Source organism: Nannizzia gypsea, genomic scaffold (genome assembly GCF_000150975.2).
Source record: "Nannizzia gypsea CBS 118893 supercont1.2 genomic scaffold, whole genome shotgun sequence".
NCBI classification, from domain to species: domain Eukaryota; kingdom Fungi; phylum Ascomycota; class Eurotiomycetes; order Onygenales; family Arthrodermataceae; genus Nannizzia; species Nannizzia gypsea.
Window position 1 is genome coordinate 2,101,157 of NW_003345200.1, and position 18,220 is coordinate 2,119,376.

The window sequence follows — 18,220 nt, forward strand, 5'->3', positions numbered from 1 at the left end:
TTACCTACCTAAGTTATGCATGCGGCGGGTTTGAGCCGCTATGGATGCGGCGTGAAAACAATAGTCGCTCATGGCCGCAGCCGCAGCCGCTGCTCGGCTCTGTTGCGTGGCCGTCATCACCGCTGCGGCATCTAGTCCTCTATATCTCCAGCTATTGACTACTCGGCTCTGTTGCGGGGCCGTCATCACCGCCACGGCATCTAGTCCTCTATGTCTCCAGCTATTGACTACTCAGCCTAGCGTTTAGTCGGCAGCCTAGCCGATACCTCCCATCACAAACGCATCACACTTAGTTGCTAGAAGAACGAGATCATGGAGATAAAATGAAGGCCATATTATCCATCTCGAAAAAAAAATCACCAAGATAATAGCCTATCTTGTCAGATTACACATATATAACTTTTACCTGTGGGCAATAGAACAAAGAGAACATCATTCTTTCCATAGTTACCCAACTTCTACAACATGCCTTACATCAATGATACGCCACCGGCGGAGGAGGATGTTGTCCTTGAGCCAATCGCTATCTGTGGCATGGGTGAGCAAAAAGAAGACCCCCCCTGGGTTATCTGACCGCATCTAACGAAACTTCAGGATGTCGACTCCCCGGCCAGGTTGATTCACCATCCGCACTATGGGACTTGCTCCTGAAGAAAGGCTCCGGGAGCTCAGCCAAAGTACCAAAGACTAGATTCAATATCGATGCGCATTTCCATAAGGACTTGGAACGGCCTGGTAGCTTCAACGTCCTTGGCGGATATTTTCTTGATGGTCCAGCTGAGAACTTTGACCCAACGTTCTTCAGTATGACTCCAATCGAGGCAATGTGGTTAGATCCACAGCAGCGCAAAATATTGGAAGTGTGCTATGAAGCAATTGAGGCAGCCGGGCTTACTCTCCAATCTGTGAGTTAATTCTACTGGTAGACCCCTAAGAAAGACTATTTGATGTGTCTCACTCGGTGTCTCTCAGCATTTCTTAGCAGTTTAGTGTAAATAATTGCGTCCCGCTGACACTCGGTTTTAGATAGCGGGAAGCAACACTGGCGTCTTTGTTGGCAGTTTCACGGCGGATTACCAACAGATGAGTTTTCGTGACCCGGACTTCCGTCACAGCTATGCTGCTACGGGTGTAGATCCCGGAATTATTAGTAACCGGGTTGGAAATATCTTCGACCTCAATGGGCCAAGGTACTTATCTGTTTCCTCACCCTTTATTGCTCTCTTAGTCCCCTATCTTTGATTTACCCTATTAACGGATTATCAGTTTCACAATCAATACTGCGTGTTCTTCTTCAGTTTATGCGATCCATCATGCCTGCCACTCTTTACGTGCTGGTGACTGTGACGCCGCGCTTGTTGGTGGTGTCAATCTGATTCTCACTGTTGATCAACACATGAATACCGCGAAACTTGGGGTATTGTCGCCTACATCCTTCTGCCACACCTTTGACGCCGCAGCTGACGGCTACGGCCGCGGAGAGGGTGCTGGTGCGGTGTATCTGAAAAGGCTCAGTGACGCTATTAAGGACGGGGATGTCATTCGTGCGGTCATACGTTCATCTGCCGTTAATACTAACGGAAAGGTCCCCGGGTATGGTATTACCTATCCTAATGTTGATGGCCAAGAGAGAGTCATTCGTGCGGCATATAGAAAGGCAAACCTTAACCCAAACAGAACTGCCTATTTTGAGTGTCATGGCACTGGTACCCCCGTTGGCGATCCAATTGAAGTACGAGCAGTGTCAAATGCTATGAATGATAGCAGATCGCCTGAGAAGCCTTTGTTGATTGGTGCTATCAAACCAAATATTGGACACTCTGAGGCAGCGAGTGGAGTTTTTGCCCTCATGAAAGCTGCCATGATGGTCGAACAAGGTATCATCCCGGGTGTTGCTGGACTGCAGACTGTTAATCCAGAAATACCAGAAGCCACATTGAATGTGAAAGTCAACAGAGACACTATTCCGTGGCCGCAAGGATTTGAGTCGAGAAGAGCAAGTGTATCATCCTTTGGATATGGTGGTACCAATGGCCATATCATCATTGAAGATATTCGCGCTCTATACCCGCTGTACAGACATGGAGCACGCAAAGGACAAGCTTCGTACGACCATTCCTCAACGAGACCCTTGCTTCTTACCTTTTCGGCCCACGATAAAGCAACGCTAGTCAGGAATATTGAAGCGCACACTGCGGTGATCAATCAGTTCTACTTGGCTGATGTCGCCCATACGCTTAACCTTAAGCGCAGCCGCTTTTCACACCGCGGATTTGTGGTTGCCGGTGAGGCTACAGCGATAGACAATATGGCAGTGGAAAATTTTAGCTTCGGCTCAAGTAACCCAATCAGCCAGCTCGCATTCGTCTTCACTGGACAGGGTGCGGCGTGGGCTGGCATGGGTAGGGATGCTATCCAAACATTCCCTGTCTTCCGGCAGACCATCCAGAAACTCGATTTAATTCTGAAGAGCGTTGATCATCCACCTAGTTTTTCAATCGAGGAACAGCTGATCTCATGGACCAGCGACATCAACAATGCCAACATATCACAACCGACCCTAGTTGCAACTGAAATCGCGCTCGTCGATCTTTTAGCATCCTGGGGAATTGTTCCGGCGGCCACTGTTGGACATTCAGCGGGTGAATACGCGGCTGCATATGCAGCTGGTCTTGCCTCTGCGCCAGAGCTCATTATTGCAGCTTACTATCGAGGGTACTGCTTGGAAAAGTATGCCAACACCAGCGGTTCAATGCTAGCTGTGGGCAGAGGTTCAGATGAGCTGAACGAATACCTCCCCCGCCTCAGCAAAGATATTGTCATTGCTTGCGAAAATTCGCCTAATAGTGTCACACTCAGTGGCACCACCGCAGCTATTCAGGATGCTAAACACATTTTCACGGCAGAGAACATCTTTGCACGAGAGCTCAGAACCGGTATGGCATACCACTCGCCGCAAATGGAGCCAGTCGCAGCTCCCATGGTAGGGCTTGTGGAAAACGCTTATCGTAAGCTCGATACTATGTCATACGAATGGCGGTGCCCACGAGTGACGATGATTTCTTCTGTTACAAATTGTCCGCTAGCAGATGGACAAATCAACCCGGAGTATTGGGCATCTAACCTCACGGGCCGTGTCTTGTTCAACACTGCTATCAAAACTCTGGCGAAGGCCGAAGGTTTTGAAAATCTAGGGGCATTTATTGAAATTGGCCCGCACTCTGCACTTGCTGGCCCACTGAAGCAGATATTCCAAAGGAATGGTCTCGAGAAGGCCTCATACATTCCAACACTCATTCGAAATGAGGACGGTGCCAGAAGCCTGCTCAAGACGGCTGGAGAGCTTTTCCTCAGAGGCTATCCGGTTGACCTTTACGAGGTCAACAAACAGGACACACATGCTAATACTGTGAAACGCTCGGAAATGATGCCATTGACGCTGGTCGACCTACCCCCGTACCAATGGAATTATGAAAAGGTGTTCTGGGCGGAGCCACGGATGAGCGCCGAGTACCGCCAGCTAACGCATGCTCGACATGATCTTTTAGGGAGCAGAATGCCAGGTCTCTCACATAATAATATGGTGTGGAGAAACATACTTCGTTTGAAGGATATACCTTGGCTACAAGACCACAAGGTAAGCAAGTCCCACATCAGTACTGGAATACTTGAGCTAACAACATAGCTTGGTGGTTCAATCATGTTCCCAGCAGCAGGGCATATGGCACTTGCCATCGAAGCAGCCAGACAACACTGCGAGATTAAGAAAATTGACGTGATCGGAGCAACACTGCGAAATTTTGAACTCAAAACAGCCTTGATCATCCCGGAGAGTGATACAGGTATTGAGATTCAACTTCGACTATTGCAATGTTCCTCTTCGGGGAGCGCCCCATGTTACAGCTTCGCAGTTGAATCATACCTGAATAACGCGTGGGTTACCCATTCAGAGGGTACAGTAAGCCCCGTCATTCCTGAAACCAATTTGTCTATTCTCCACCATCCAGTCAACCTAGATCGTCTTACCCAAAGACACACGGGTGAGAGATGGAACCAAGCTTTCCGGCGCGTTGGCTTTGAGTATGGCCCGTCATTTGATTCCCTTGAAAAAATTAGGACGCATGAGGATCTATATCAAGCCGCAGGTCAAATTCCTGTCACAACTGCCAGTAACCTGATGGTAGACGAGTCGAGATACGTGCTCCATCCTTCAACTGTCGACTGCCTATTGCAGCTTTCCATCATTTCGATCCATGCGGGTTTATACGATGAAATTCCCTGGGGTGTTGTGCCGATTAAGTTTGAAGAGGTTACGATCCTCTCTCCTGGTGATGATAATGCCGGGGCTATCGGTCAAGCAGTGGCCTGGAACACCGTCCGAGGCGAACGATCTCGTTACTTTAACACCAATGCCCAATTGGCTACAGATGCTGGGAGGGTTGTGTTAGATATCAAGGGGCTTCACACCGTGGCGTATGAGGCAGCCCTGCCACCAAGCAGTGAATCGCGAATCAAGCCACTGCCGTACGCCGGCATTGTGTGGAAGCCTGACTACACGATATGCGGTATAGATGATGCCCTATCCGAAGAAACCAAGCTGGGCACTGCAATCGACGCCGTCCCGGAAGCTGTTCGCATGTTTAACCACAAGCAGGCCCTGTCTTCCGTCCTAGTTGTTGATCTTTCATCAGACTTTGATGTCCCTACCCTTATGCGAAGCATCTCTCTTACAGGCGATCTTCATGTCGCATGCGGTGTGCCAAACCCAGTTGTTGGAACTAAGGCTGGTGTTGAGCTGTTAGGAGAGTCACGCGTTAAACGGCTCACGCTTCCAGAAGGACCGGTGGACTGGTCTGCTCTAAACCTTGGAGCGCACGACTTGGTCATCGTTAACTATAACGAGTCACCCAGTTTGGTCCTATCTGAATCTCTTCCGTTCTTGGAGTCACAGATCACTACGACTAGCAAAGTGATTTGCTTGTTCAATCATGATTCATTGCCCCAGGCACGCATTGATATTCAAAACTCAGGTTTTTTGACCACAGAGATTTCGTTTTCGGATAGAGAACTTCTTTTTTGCACCCCCAAGAATGGTCATACCAGTGGACTTGAACAGGGAAATAAGCTTATCAGCTTAGTCTACTCGAAAATTCACTCGGCTGCGCCTCATGCTCTTGCAGATGCTATGACGAAGCAGCATATGAATGTTCAAATCAAGGCCATCGAAGATGTAGACCCGAACACCGATAAGGATATCGTCCTTTATAACCCGTCCGGAAATCTTCTTTCGCACCCCGAGCCATCGTCATTCGAAGCTTTAAAGAAGATTGTCTCCTCAGGCGCGTCCGTCCTATTCCTTACTGCAGGAGTCAATGAGGCTAAATGCGCCCACGGAGCGATGTTGTCGGGTTTCCTACGCGTCGTGAGAAATGAGCAAAAAATGTCAGACTTATTCTTGCTCGACTTTGACAAGAATCAGACACTTGAATCGATCGCCAAAACAGTGATAGATGTCACTGCAGCACGCTACAGCACTGATTCACCCCCCGAGAATGAGTACTGGCTTCATAATGGAGCCTGTTACATTAGCCGCATTGTCCCGAATGAAGATATTAACTCTCGAATGACCCCTGATGAAACAAGCTACGAAATGCCACTCCCACGCGGTAAATTGCTTCGAGCAACCCTGGCTGGAGGCAAGGCCGTCTTTCACCAGAGTGATGCTTTAGAGAGAACGCCTATCAAGGCAAATGAAGTTGAAATCCAAATTGAGAATTTGGACTTCCATTTGCAAGATCTGCAAACTGCAGCCGAAGGACCAAGACTCGTCACTGGTATTGTCATCGATATCGGGCAAGCCGTTGACAATAGCTTGCTCTCCAAGACAGTAATAACCTACACACATAATCTATATGATACCATAGTGAGAAATCCGGAAATTCTGTGTGTTGAGTGCAGCCCAAATGCGGCTCAGCGACTCCTCTATTCTTTACCTACTCTTTGCCAGGCGGCCAATGTGTTACAATCTGTCCCAGGGCCAATTGATGAAAAACATATCTTGCTGCTGCCGTCTGCCAATTCATTGGCTCCAAGTTTTGCTACCCTCAGCAGAGCACAAGGTTTCAAGGTTACAGTTGTTGCCGACGGAAAAGTTAGGTCCGAAGAAGCCGTGCACGATGGTCCCCCCATAGCTACGCCCATACTGGACGTTGCCCAGATCCATCGCACGATGGGAGATGCGGGATCCGCGTTAGTCGTCGTTGCTCAAGACTACTCAGCTCTCACGCAAGAAATTTGGGCTAGAATCCCAGCAGGGGCATGGCTTGTGCTAAGTGAGAGCAAACAAGCCCACTTGTCCGCATCTCCAGATGTAAATCCCTTTAACCGCGGTGCTCATTTCTGTGTCACTACTATCGACTCCACACTTAATGCTGATCCATCATCAATGGCGAAGATACTGTGTTCCGTTGTGACCATAATCGAAAATGATACCAACTGTTCTAATACGCCACAGAAGGTTCTAAACATTGGTGCTTTGGACGAAGCATCACAAATAGCCACGGATAGATCCGTTCTGGCGTATAATTACGAAGGTGATATTGCCAAGGTACGTCAACTGTTCCGTTGGGAGGCTCTTAGCTACATAATTGACATTTCATTAGATTTTCCCGGCAGCATTCCAACTCCGATTCTCTCCAGATGATGCCTACCTCCTTGTCGGCTGTCTAGGTGGCCTTGGGCGTAGCTTGACCTCCTGGATGATAAGCCGTGGAGCCAAACACTTTGCCTTCATTTCGCGCTCCGCAGACGACAAACCAGAAGCAGCACAGCTTATCAAGTCTATCAAAGAAGCTGGAGCTATCCCCCAAGTATTCCGAGGCGATGCGTCAAAGCCGAGCGACGTATCACGGGTGATCTCTGCAGTCACATCAGAACGACGCATTAAAGGTGTCGTACATGCAGCCATGGTCCTCCAGGTAAGCCTTCAACTGTATGTTTTTTCGTTACACCGACTTACGCATTGCAGGATGCTATTCTGGGCCCGAACATGACTACGGAGAAATTCAAAACAGCCCTTGCACCCAAAGTTGATGGCGCCCAAACCCTACATCACGCGCTGAAAGGCCATGACTTGGACTTCTTCGTTATGACAAGTTCCATCTCCGCCACTGTCGGTCAACCTGGCCAGTCTAATTATGCAGCTGCGAACAGCTTCCTTGACAACCTCGCTTGGCAACGAAATCTCAACGGCCTCCCTGCCACCTCCCTTATCCTACCAATGGTTCTTGGTGTCGGTGTTGTAGCAGAGAGCGACACACTCGAGGATAAAATTGCCCGTACGGGAATGTACGGTATCAACGAACGCGAAATGCTTCGCGGCTTCGAGGCTGCGATGTCTCAACCTGTTCCAAGCCCTGGAGGTGATATGACGGCCACGCGCGCAAATTCCGCGATCAATCTTGGCCTCGACCCTACCCGTCTAGCGGCCGCTTTAGCTGCCGCTAACTGGAACACTGATATAGAGTGGACCCAAGATCCACGATTTTCCAGCCTTCGGCCCCTAATCGATGCAGCCGCTGGTGGCCAGGGCGGAAACTCCACAGATGGCGCTAGTGGAACTTGTGCCGAGCAAGCCGTCTCTCTCGCTGCAGAGGGCGAGTACGATCAAGCTATCAGCATCATTGCGACGTATATTATAGAGAAATGCGCAAGTATCCTTATGAAATCTGCGGAGGACTTCGAGCTCGACGGCCCTTCTATTGGGGCTTATGGGCTGGATAGTATGATTGGAGCTGAGTTGAGGAATTGGCTGTTTAAGCAGTTTGGGTTGAATATTGCGTTCCAAGATTTGCTGGCGACGACTCTTACCTTTAAAGGGCTTTCCGAGCTTGTTTTGGGGTTCTTCGGTGTGGCAAAGCCTGAATAATTAGATATGCACGAGAACTTTTCTAAGGTATAGATAGGAAATATCAATGTTAGAATTCTCTCTTTTAACTAGGAAAGAGCCAAACGCCGATTTTGTAATAGATCATAGAAATTGCTCTTGTACCATTGTATATCAAGTTAAATGAGGTATATCTAGTAACCTCGTATACTCCTTACAGAGTGGGCGTTGAACTATTATTTAAGAATACTCGAACGTATATAAATCACTTTGCCCCTTTTTTAGGCACGCAAGGTCAACCATGGAGCGCTAATTACTGAAGGAATATATAATATCCCCTTAAATTGATTTCATTCCAATATTAGTATGCTCAACTTTTGGAGCCTAGCTCTTGTAATTGATATAGTTTTAAGGTAATTCGTGTATATGAAGCACATATCATTCCTCATCAGCACCTTTGAGGTCATATGCTAAATGAAAATTTCAATCAAGTTGTAACATCTATCATTTCGACATTCTGGGAGAAATCCCCACACAGTTATCTCTGTTTACCGGACGAGGTCCTGTCGTTCAGAAGAGCCTTCTGTTTCTTTGCATAATCCTGACGTAGAAAGTCTTCCCTGAGCCACAACATAGCCGAAACTACAGCACCAGGCCCAAACACCACACAGGCAATCCCAAATCCGGTACCCAAAACAACGCCCGTAAAGGTAGGCCATCCACTCTGCTGGGGACAATATATCCCTTCCGATATTCTGAAGCTATAGATACTGCAGACGATGGCAAGGAAGATGAAGTCCCACTGGAGGAAAAATAGCGTCTCTTCGACGAACAGTGAAGCTGCAGCATCTGGCTTGAGGAGGTTGCCGAATTGAGGAATAAAGACTCTGGATAAGGACAGTGAGCTGTCTTCAGATGACAACAGTAGCCACACGACCGAGAGATGCATGGCGCCAGAGAATAGGCCAAAGACGGCATAATTAGCTTTGATCCATCGTGCATCTGCATTTGGAGGGTATTCTTCCCTAGATCTGTGATCAGACGAGAGGTAGTTGGCCAATGCAGCAACTATGGCATAGCATATGAAGGGTCCAAGTTGATAGTACGCAATCACAGTAGTATATACGGATTCCGTCATTCCGGACCGTGGGAAATATACCAAGTAATAGAAGTATAGGAAAGAGATTATCGCTGCCGGGAGGAGTGCCTTGGCCTGGAAGTATGGCACACTTGGGTCAGACGCGCGACGCCCGGCACCGAAGTGCTGCCTCAACTCTACGAAGCAGTAGAATGGGAACAACATGGCAGTGCCACAGTATAGCCAGCAGAAGCTATAAACAGGAGCCCTACTTAGTGTTAGTATACTTTTTTTTGACACGGAGTAAGGAATGTACTTACCATCGTAGTATGCCGTGTTTCTCGCCCTTTCGCATTCTCTCAATGGCTGCCCAGACAGCAAATGTTTGCAGTGACGCGCACAGCATCATCGACTGCAGCCGGAGTGCTTGCATCCTGGAGAAGACTGGGATCCAGAAAGAGACCGGTATGCCCAGAATTTCATCAATAACGGGCAGACCGGTATACAAACGATGCATGACATTTCCGTCCGCAAGCTTCCCAAATAACGTAGCTTTGAAAGCACCTAATCCGATGCCACCTATAGCGAGTGTTCCCCCAAGGGCGACGGCTGCGGCAGCCGTGAGGACGAGGATATAGATCCGTGTTGCGGCCTCTCGAGTTGAATCCATCGTGGGCAAGATTTTCAGCTTATACAAGGGTCAAAGAACTAGTTACCGTAACTAACTAACTGCTCAATTTTTTTTCAGCAGCTAGCTATGGACCTAGTTATTTGAATAAAATAGCTGGCTGGACACTGATTGCGGACAGCCTCCATACCGACGCGGGTTGCTTCACGAACCCGAGCAGCCAGCACGATAACTACGGATTACCTAGCCTAGGCATGTACCCAGTAACTAGCTAGCTAACTAGTTAATCCTGGTTTAGTTAAACCCGTTTAACTGGCCTAGTGGTCGCCGGGTGGTCGGCCGAGGGCGCGAAGGAAAACCCCCTGGTTCCCTGCAGCATCTCTCATCCTCCATTGGTTACCCTTTACTGAAGCTGCGGAAGCCATGCAAGCCGATAACTTAGATACGCATGGAGTGCCTGGGTAGTAAACTACACTTGATCGTCATGTTCGGTAACCCCTTTTAACTGACCCACGCAAACACAGGTCGGGCCCTTTGCCGAAGTAGTTGAATCAACTGGGATGGAAAAGGGCAATATGGAAGAGACGGAAGGCTTTCATGGGGAGGGAGATTTATCGATAATCTTCACTCCCTTTTACATATGTTCGCTGCCTCCCTCGCTATTTCTTGCTGTTGGTGAGATGCACTTTGTCCAAGCTACTCCGTGCAGCTTGCCATATTGAATACATACGCCCTTTCGACCACAAAGCTGCAAACAATGGCCTCTATCTTTCGAGAAGCCCCTGTCGGCCAGATCTGTCGTCTTATTCTGGGTCCGCAAGCTGCCCCTTACCCGGACGAGACCAAAGGCTTTGTGTGGCCCCAAGGCTCCGCCACGGTACTGCAGAGCCAAAGTCTTCCCAGCAATGACAATGACCCCGAGAAAGCTACCGCGGACGGGCTTGCAGCCTCTGGGTCTCAATCCTCCTTAAAGTCCGACTCTGATGCTTCGCTCGTTGAGTGGTACGGCGCCGATGACCCTGATAACCCGCAAAACTGGTCGACGTTGAAAAAATCTTTCACTTTCTTCCAGATCTGCCTTTTGACCTTCACCGGTAACTATACCCCTTTGCTCTTTCGTCATATATAACTATAGGGGGAAATTGGTAGTTAACACGGTATAACTAGTTTATGGTGGATCCTCGATCATTACTCCTGCCCAACCCACATTCATGGAGATTTATGGTGCTTCAAGCCAGGAATCATCATTGGTGCTCTCAATGTATGTATTGGGATATGTAAGTCACATCACTCCTTGACGTTGGCAGGTCGCTGTTGCTAACTTATACCCAAGGGAATTGGGCCTCTCTTCTTCAGCCCGCTATCAGAGATACCAAGGCTAGGCCGGAATATTCCCTACATGACCTCGCTGCTGCTCTATATTATCATCACAATTCCAGCCTCACTGGTCTCAAGCTATCCTGCACTTGTGGTCCTGCGCTTTATCCAGGGTCTCTTAGGAGGCCCTGTTCTCGCGACAGGCGGCGCCTCAGCTGCCGACATCCTAGGCTTTCACAAGATCCCATACGGACTGACGTTCTGGACCTGTGCTGCATATGGAGGACCTTCGCTAGGCCCCCTGATATCCGCTTTCGCAGTTACCGGAAGTTCATGGAGATGGTCAATGTACGAATTGCTCATGCTCGGAGGCTTTACATTCTGCCTTCTCTTCTTCTGCCTCCCAGAGACCAATCCAGAAACTATCCTGTTACGCCGTGCAAAACGCCTTAGAAAAGTCACCAGGAACCCAAAGCTACGCTCGCAGTCAGAGATCAAGCAAGGTGACATGAACCTTCTTGCACTCATGGGTCAATACTTGACAACTCCCTTCAAAGTAACCGTCCAAGACCCATCCGTCGCCTTCATAAACATATATACTGCACTTATTTATAGTATATACGTAAGTACTCCTGTCTGGAATGACATCCCCTGTCTTTCATTCTAAACTGACAAATTCTCTCCCTTAAGTACTCGTTCTTCGAATCTTTCCCAATAGTCTACATTGGTACCTACGGATTCTCTATAGCCATCATGAGCACCGTTTTTGTGAGCTTACTCATAGCTTGCGCTTTTGGCACCACTATCTACCTCCTTCTTGTGTGGTTTATCTACGAGCCTTATACAATGAAGAGCGGAATCGGTGTTCCTGAGCGACGTCTACTCCCAGGAGTTTTTGCATCCGTATTTGCACCGTGTGGCATCTTCATTTTCGCCTGGACTTCGAAGGCGAGTATCCATTGGATCGTACCAACGATTGGGATAGTCATCTTTGCTGCTTCAATGTTCATTGTAAGTTTTACTTCGTGTGAATTCCTAACTAACTAGTTATTGAACACAAATTCTAACACCCGTTTCCAAGTTGGCAAATGTTATATTTATCTACCTGCCTACGAGTTATCCTCGTTACTCGGCAAGTCTCTTTGCAGCAAATAGTAAGTTAACTACCTCCGCTCCCATGTGGAATTGGCGATCAACTTAATAGCTACTTGATGTAAATATACTAATATAACTATCCCATGACAGCATTCCTACGAAGTGCCCTTGCTTGTGCGTCAATTCATTTCTCCCGCCCACTATTCGCCAACTTAGGCATTTCAAAGGGATGCAGTCTCCTAGCTGGCTTAACAGCCGGTTGTTTCTTCGGCGTAGTTGGACTTTGGCATTTTGGAGCTAGGCTAAGGGCACGAAGCAAGTTTGCTGAGACATATTGAGCCCCTGAGAAATTATTTCTGCCGAATGATATAAACACCAAGTACTCGACAGATAAATTACCCTCCTAACGACACAAAAGTCGTTTTTTATAACTATTTAATTATATAGGCTGAAATAGTGCGTTTCACTGACATGCTGCTCCCTCTTCCTGAGCCAAGAGCAGCGTTGTCTTCATTAGGAAAAATGACAGATGGTTTAGTTATGTGTTTGCGATGGACTATGGTCATCTTTTTAGTGAGAAGGCGTAGAGCGTAAAGTTAGTCATAATCTGCACATAGATATGGATTCATCTCATGTTTCAACTAGAATCCAAGACTACGTATTAATAGTTAACCAACAAAAGCTTTTAGGTAAAAGTTACGATTTACTAAAACAGTCGGTTAAAGAACCCAGTATATTGTAGGGTTGGATTTAGATATACCATATCATTAGCTCATAGGAGTCTCCGCGTAAAACATCTAATATTTCCTGCAGGAATTAAAACACCATGGTAGTTATCAGTCTTTCCCATTTGCCTTCTGAATCTCGAGAAAACCCTCATCCCCCGGAACCCCGGTATCAGTCCCTAGGTTCAAGCCCAAGCCTTGGGTCAACTGTTCCTGAATCAGCCCTAGTAAATATGTGATACTCTCTTCCCGATGAAACGCTTCGTTATAAATCAACTGAATAACAAGGCGCTCATTGAATGTCCAGACCTCAGCTGCCACGTCGGGAGTTAATATATCAAGAGCTATCCAAAGGTCTTGAACTTTCAAATGTGGCCGCCCTTTGCCGGATCCCTGCTCTGATGGCCAATAGACGGGATCGATGTATTTGTTCATAACCCCCAAGCTAGATAGCTGTAAATCTGCCGGGACAGGCATTTCAGGCGGTGGTGGGGCCGAAAGTGCCGCGACAAACTCGGAGACGTACACCGGGCTTATGGCCCGTAGAAAGCCATCCTTTTTATAATCGATAAATATCTGCTTTGCCTGTCGTGCCGTTTCGATGAACGAGTCCGGAGTAACAGGGATCACAGCCGGCAGAGCGAAGACGTGCGGCCCCACTAGCTTTTGATGGGGATATAACTGGGGGTTGATATATTCGCGCGCATTGTAGATGGCTAGTGTGGTGTGTGCTGTGCTATTGGTCTGCCCGTGTATAATTGCTGCATGTGAGATGGCAGCTTGCACAGCGGCTGTGACAGAGAAGCCGAGTTCTTTTGACCTAGCAACTATACGGGCTGTTTCGTCAGCGGTAAAGGTTAGCCATTGCAGTTTGGCTTTCCTGGCTGGTTCTCCAATATTTTCGGTGTGGACACGGATGGAGGGAAACTGTGAAATAAAGGACTGGAAGACGGAGTCCCATGTTTGTTTTTGCGAAACCGTATACTTTGGAACTTCGGCGGTAATGCTGAGAGGCGGTATGAGATTAGAGCCTTCTTTTCCAAAATTAGGCTGGGTGGCCAGAGGTGCAACCAGGAAACGCATCATCCTATCGAAGGCAGTCACCATCCCTATACCATCAACGTGCGTGTGTGGCGCCTGGAGAACAAGCTCCTGGGACCGGGGAAGAACATGCAACACTGCTCGGGTGCTGGGATTGGTATTGAAGGGATAGAGTTGCCGAGCGGTTTGGTCCACATCGTGAACGTAGAACGTTTCCTGTAGCCATAAGCAAAGCTCCTGCTCGTCGGCTACATGATATATCCAACGACCGTCTTGAACGACAGCCGAAAGGTTAGGGTGATCGTATCGCAAAGCTTTCCAGGCTTCTTTGACATCTTCGACAAAACCCTCACGCTCGGTTTCAACTTTTATGGCCGTTGTTGTATGCCAGTTTTGCTTCTCGGGCCGGCCATGCCCAATACCCGCAAAGAAGAGGTAAAGCTTTTCTAGATCATCAACTGCTCGCTCGTAGGTTTTGGGGCCTGTTTGGGTCCATTCTCGTGAAAGGGCTGGGATATCGGCATGCATGGTTAACAATTAACTAGCTCTTAGCTGGCGATGACAGAAGGCAGTGGAAATGTAGTCACTGAATTTCCAAGCATTCCGGCGAAGTATGAGAATATAAAACGAAATTATACTCAGCCATCAGATAGTCAAACAAGGTAGACAGTAACCAAGCATCGAGCTACCCCAGATAATTAGTTAAGCCGCCCCTGGCCCCTGGCCTCGGGTCGACACCCGAGGCGCGCGGAACGGACTTGGCATCCGTCGGGTGCTGCCGCCTTCCCGAGAAGCGCAAGCCCGAAGGCCTTTCGGAAAGGATCACGTTCAACACATTAGCTATAAGCCGCGTGGTGGGTAAGGGAGGAACGGTCTCCGAGGCGAGAGTCCACATCCAGGCGAGGCTTTACTCCGTATGTTCATGAGGAAGCCAGAAATCAATATAGCGATGGCATGACATGTAGCAACTATATTTGCGAATGATAACTAGTTCCTGTTGGACGGTAGTTATCAAGGGAAGAAACTCCAAGTCTTTGATTTGAATTAAGATAAAAAAGGTATAGAAAACAAAAAATTAGGAACTATGGAGCAAGCAAAAGAAGCTCCCCTTACGGTGGGGACTGGGACCACTGAAGCAACCGATAAGAATCGACCGTTCAGGGTTATTATCGCCGGTGCAGGGGTCGCTGGCCTCGCATTCTCGCATGCCCTGCTCCGCGCTGGTATCGACCATATAGTTCTCGAGAAGGGCGTTGTTGCTCCAGACTGGGGAGCCAGTATTTCACTCTGGGGAAATGGCTCTCGCATTCTTTCTCAGATCGGCTGTCTGGATGCACTCGAGGCCGACGCTCTCCCTCTCAAGGTGCTTCATGTGCGAGGGCCAGATGGGAAGGCATTTTCGGAGGAAGCGTTCTTCGACATGATGCGAGAGAGGTAGGTAAACTACCTTAGTTGTGTCCATTGTTTCCTAGCTCACAAAGCTATCTAGAAACGGTTTCGAGGCCATCACCATGGAGAGAAGAAACTTCCTGCAGATCGTTTATGACCAGCTCCCAGACAAGAGTAAAATATTGACGAAAAGGCGGGTAGTAGATGTGGTCGACAACGAAGACGGCGTGATGGTGAAGCTTGCAGACGGCACCACTGAACATGGAGATATCCTCATCGGCTGCGACGGCGTCCATAGCACCGTAAGAGAGCTCATGTGGAGGAATGCAAATTCTAGCATACCGAATCATATCACAGCCCAGGAAAAGACCTGTAAGTTTCAATAGCCCGCTGTGGAGTTACGGAGTCTTGATGAACAAACCCCTAACATATAATAACTACCACAGCTTTAGTAACGACCTACAACTCCCTTGTTGGTGTTGCAAAAACTATACCGGGGCTGGGAGTCCGCGACATGCACTGGGTCTGCCGGCGCGGGCTGTCCTTCCTGATACTCACACAGCCTGATCAAACGTACTTCTTCGTCAACTGGAAGATGCCCCAGAAGATGAGATGGCCCACCAAGGCTAAATGGAGCGCAGAGGAGACCGAAAGGGCGGCTGCCTCGATTGTTGATATCCCCATTTCGGAGTCTGCAGTGAGTTCAGAAAGCCGTCAATCGAGTCTCATCAAATAAGCCCATTCTTAACAGTTATGTATTGTTCATAAATAGGTCTTCGGGGAGCTGTGGAAACATAAGAAGCGCGCGCATTTAATCGGCCTGGAGGAAGGGACATTTGATCACTGGCACTTCGGAAGAATCGCCTTGGTTGGAGACTCTGTACATAAGGTGAGTATAAGCCCCTGCCGCAAACGATATGCCATGCTATGCCGTGCCGCTGAACGAGCTTCTGATCGGTGTTGAAGGTGACTCCAAATTTTGCGCTCGGTGCCAACTGCGCCCTCGAAAGCAGCGTCGCCTTGATCAACGGGATTAATCGCCTGTACAAGAGCTTGGAACCAGGTAAGCGGCCGTCAAAAGCGGCCATTTCGGCAATGTTTCAGCGCTACCAGGAAGAGCGCAAGCCACGGATGCGAATAGCCTCTGATGCGTCTGCGCTCCTCACTCGGCTGCAGGCATGCGACGGCAACCTGAACCATTTCATCATGCGGTATATTTTCCCGGTCCAGGGACAGGCATCGTATGCGGACAAGCTTGCCAGCTTGTGCTGCAGTGCACCAAAATTCGACTTCTTGCCTGTCAATTATCCCAATCCTTCAACTTTCAAATGGATGGATGAGCTGGAGCATGAAGTGACAAAACCGAAGGGCCACTTGGCGATTCAGGGGAAGCTCTCCAGTGGTGGCTTTGCGAAGGTCACATCCCTTCTGGCCGCTGTCTTCTTCATTTTTATTCTCTTATGTTCGAATTCAGGTGCCCACGATAATTTTCGCTAAGGCAAGGGCTCTATCGTAGACGAGCAGTTGGTGGATAGGCAGGAAACAAGTTGAAGTAAGTTGAAATTACAACCGAGGACTATGTGCCGTGTGCTATATGTCGTGGTACTAAGTGTGCCGTCAGCTTCTCTTTTTTTTTTTTTTTTTGGCTGCCTTGTAGTTATGTGATTAAATTATAAAAATACAACTGGCGTTTAATGTCTAATATTTACGCCAAAGATCTCATAAATACTTCCAACATGCACAAAGATTCTCTAATATACAGGGCGTTCGTCTAAAACATGATAGCGCACACAGCATACCTCAAGCTCAATAAATAATATGGTACAGAATAGGGATATCGAAGCGGGTTTACCTTCCTAACAAGTCGGTCCAGCTGGCCTAGCCACGTCAACTCTGGCCACCTTGGCGCAGTTGTAGATGGTAAGTTTGTAGTGAGTCCTCGGTCATTGGGCTGGGAGTCTTTACCATTGGGTCCTCACCCTTGTTGCCTTTCGGAAAGGCGATCACATTGCGTACACTTTGAGTGCCTCGCATGACGGCTATCAGCCTGTCAAAACCAAGTGCAATGCCCGCATGGGGGGGACAACCAGCCCTGAGGCATTCGAGTAGGTGGGAAAAGCTCTGGAGGCGGGAAGGCGGAACCTTTAAGATATCCCGGAGGATGAACTCCTGGACAGCTGCCGAGTGGATTCTCCGACTTCCACCGCCAAGCTCAACGCCATTCACGACTAAATCGTAATGATCGGCGATCGCCTTGGTCGGATCCGTTAATAGAAGCGCAGCATCCTCAGCTGTTCGAGGTGCGGTGAAGGGATGGTGTGTCGAGGCTATCCCAGCGGTGCCACCTTGGCCTGGCTCGGTCTCGACCGAAGGGGAGAAGAGCGGGAATCCGGTAACCCAGTGGAAGTTGAACCCGACTGGGGGGCTGTAAAATCCCTTTTCAACCAGATACTGGTGGACGGCTAGGCGTAGCTCACCAGCTTTGATTGATCCTCCGCTGAAGGGTTCATCTTTCCGACATTGGAAAAAGAGCAAGTCACCGTGCTCTGGTTCAAATAGCGTTTCTAGACCCCATGCAGCTTCAAACCCAGCGGCAGATAATCCAGTCATCGGTTTCGAGGAGTCAATGACAAAGGTCCCTGGAGCCCCGTCGGGGTTGTCTAAGAAAGGCTTTGCCTCTGGGGTGTTCATGAAGCCTTGTAAAACTCTCATGGTTTCCTTGGGACAGCCGTTTCCTCTGACAAGAAAAGCTTCAACAGCAGGGGAGTCTAAAGAACCGATCTTGCCTATGAAATCTGGAGGTAGAGATTGATCAACCCGGCGAAGCTTCATGTCAAAGCGGGTATCCGGCTTGTCACTACCATATAAACCCATGGCCTCGTAATATGACATGCGCGAGAACGGTTCCGGCCCAAGAGGCTCTGGCATAATAGAGGCCCACAGTTTCTTGACCAAAGCTTCTGTGGTAGCCATAACATCTTCCGCCGTTGCAAACGACATCTCCATGTCAAGCTAGAGAATTCTGTTAGCATGAATTAGATACTAAAGGATATTTCAAGCAA

At 48.5% G+C, this 18,220-nt stretch overlaps 6 protein-coding genes across 6 annotated transcripts in view; 3 read left to right on the forward strand and 3 right to left on the reverse strand.

Moving 5' to 3' along the window:
- Positions 1-465: 465 nt before the first annotated feature.
- On the forward strand, positions 466-7,927 carry MGYG_02807 (lovastatin nonaketide synthase; the record flags this gene model as incomplete). The annotated part of the gene is made up of 7 exons (XM_003175230.1): positions 466-538; positions 595-905; positions 1,027-1,190; positions 1,267-3,637; positions 3,686-6,607; positions 6,663-6,977; positions 7,028-7,927. 7 exons carry the CDS (start codon positions 466-468, stop codon positions 7,925-7,927), a joined length of 7,056 nt encoding a protein of 2,351 aa, XP_003175278.1.
- A 496-nt stretch (positions 7,928-8,423) lies between these two features.
- On the reverse strand, positions 8,424-9,633 carry MGYG_02808 (hypothetical protein; the record flags this gene model as incomplete). The annotated part of the gene is made up of 2 exons (XM_003175231.1): positions 8,424-9,231; positions 9,284-9,633. The coding sequence occupies 2 exons, from the start codon at positions 9,631-9,633 to the stop codon at positions 8,424-8,426; spliced, it is 1,158 nt and encodes a 385-aa protein (XP_003175279.1).
- Positions 9,634-10,348: 715 nt separating this feature from the next.
- Positions 10,349-12,341, forward strand: MGYG_02809 (cycloheximide resistance protein; the record flags this gene model as incomplete). Its single annotated transcript, XM_003175232.1, has 6 exons — positions 10,349-10,685; positions 10,759-10,868; positions 10,925-11,530; positions 11,599-11,919; positions 11,990-12,062; positions 12,154-12,341. 6 exons carry the CDS (start codon positions 10,349-10,351, stop codon positions 12,339-12,341), a joined length of 1,635 nt encoding a protein of 544 aa, XP_003175280.1.
- A 498-nt stretch (positions 12,342-12,839) lies between these two features.
- Positions 12,840-14,297, reverse strand: MGYG_02810 (hypothetical protein; the record flags this gene model as incomplete). Its single annotated transcript, XM_003175233.1, has 1 exon — positions 12,840-14,297. One exon carries the CDS (start codon positions 14,295-14,297, stop codon positions 12,840-12,842), a length of 1,458 nt encoding a protein of 485 aa, XP_003175281.1.
- Positions 14,298-14,853: 556 nt separating this feature from the next.
- MGYG_02811 (FAD binding domain-containing protein) lies at positions 14,854-16,655 on the forward strand (the record flags this gene model as incomplete). Its single annotated transcript, XM_003175234.1, has 5 exons — positions 14,854-15,203; positions 15,259-15,530; positions 15,605-15,855; positions 15,931-16,047; positions 16,125-16,655. 5 exons carry the CDS (start codon positions 14,854-14,856, stop codon positions 16,653-16,655), a joined length of 1,521 nt encoding a protein of 506 aa, XP_003175282.1.
- Positions 16,656-17,045: 390 nt separating this feature from the next.
- Positions 17,046-18,220, reverse strand: part of MGYG_02812 (aspartyl-tRNA synthetase) — a gene marked incomplete at both ends in the record, with an annotated part of 2,190 nt that continues 1,015 nt past the window's right edge. Inside the window, one exon of the mRNA XM_003175235.1 lies at positions 17,046-18,170. Coding sequence (XP_003175283.1) covers positions 17,046-18,170 — 1,125 coding nt within the window. The remainder of the gene's footprint in view (positions 18,171-18,220) is intronic.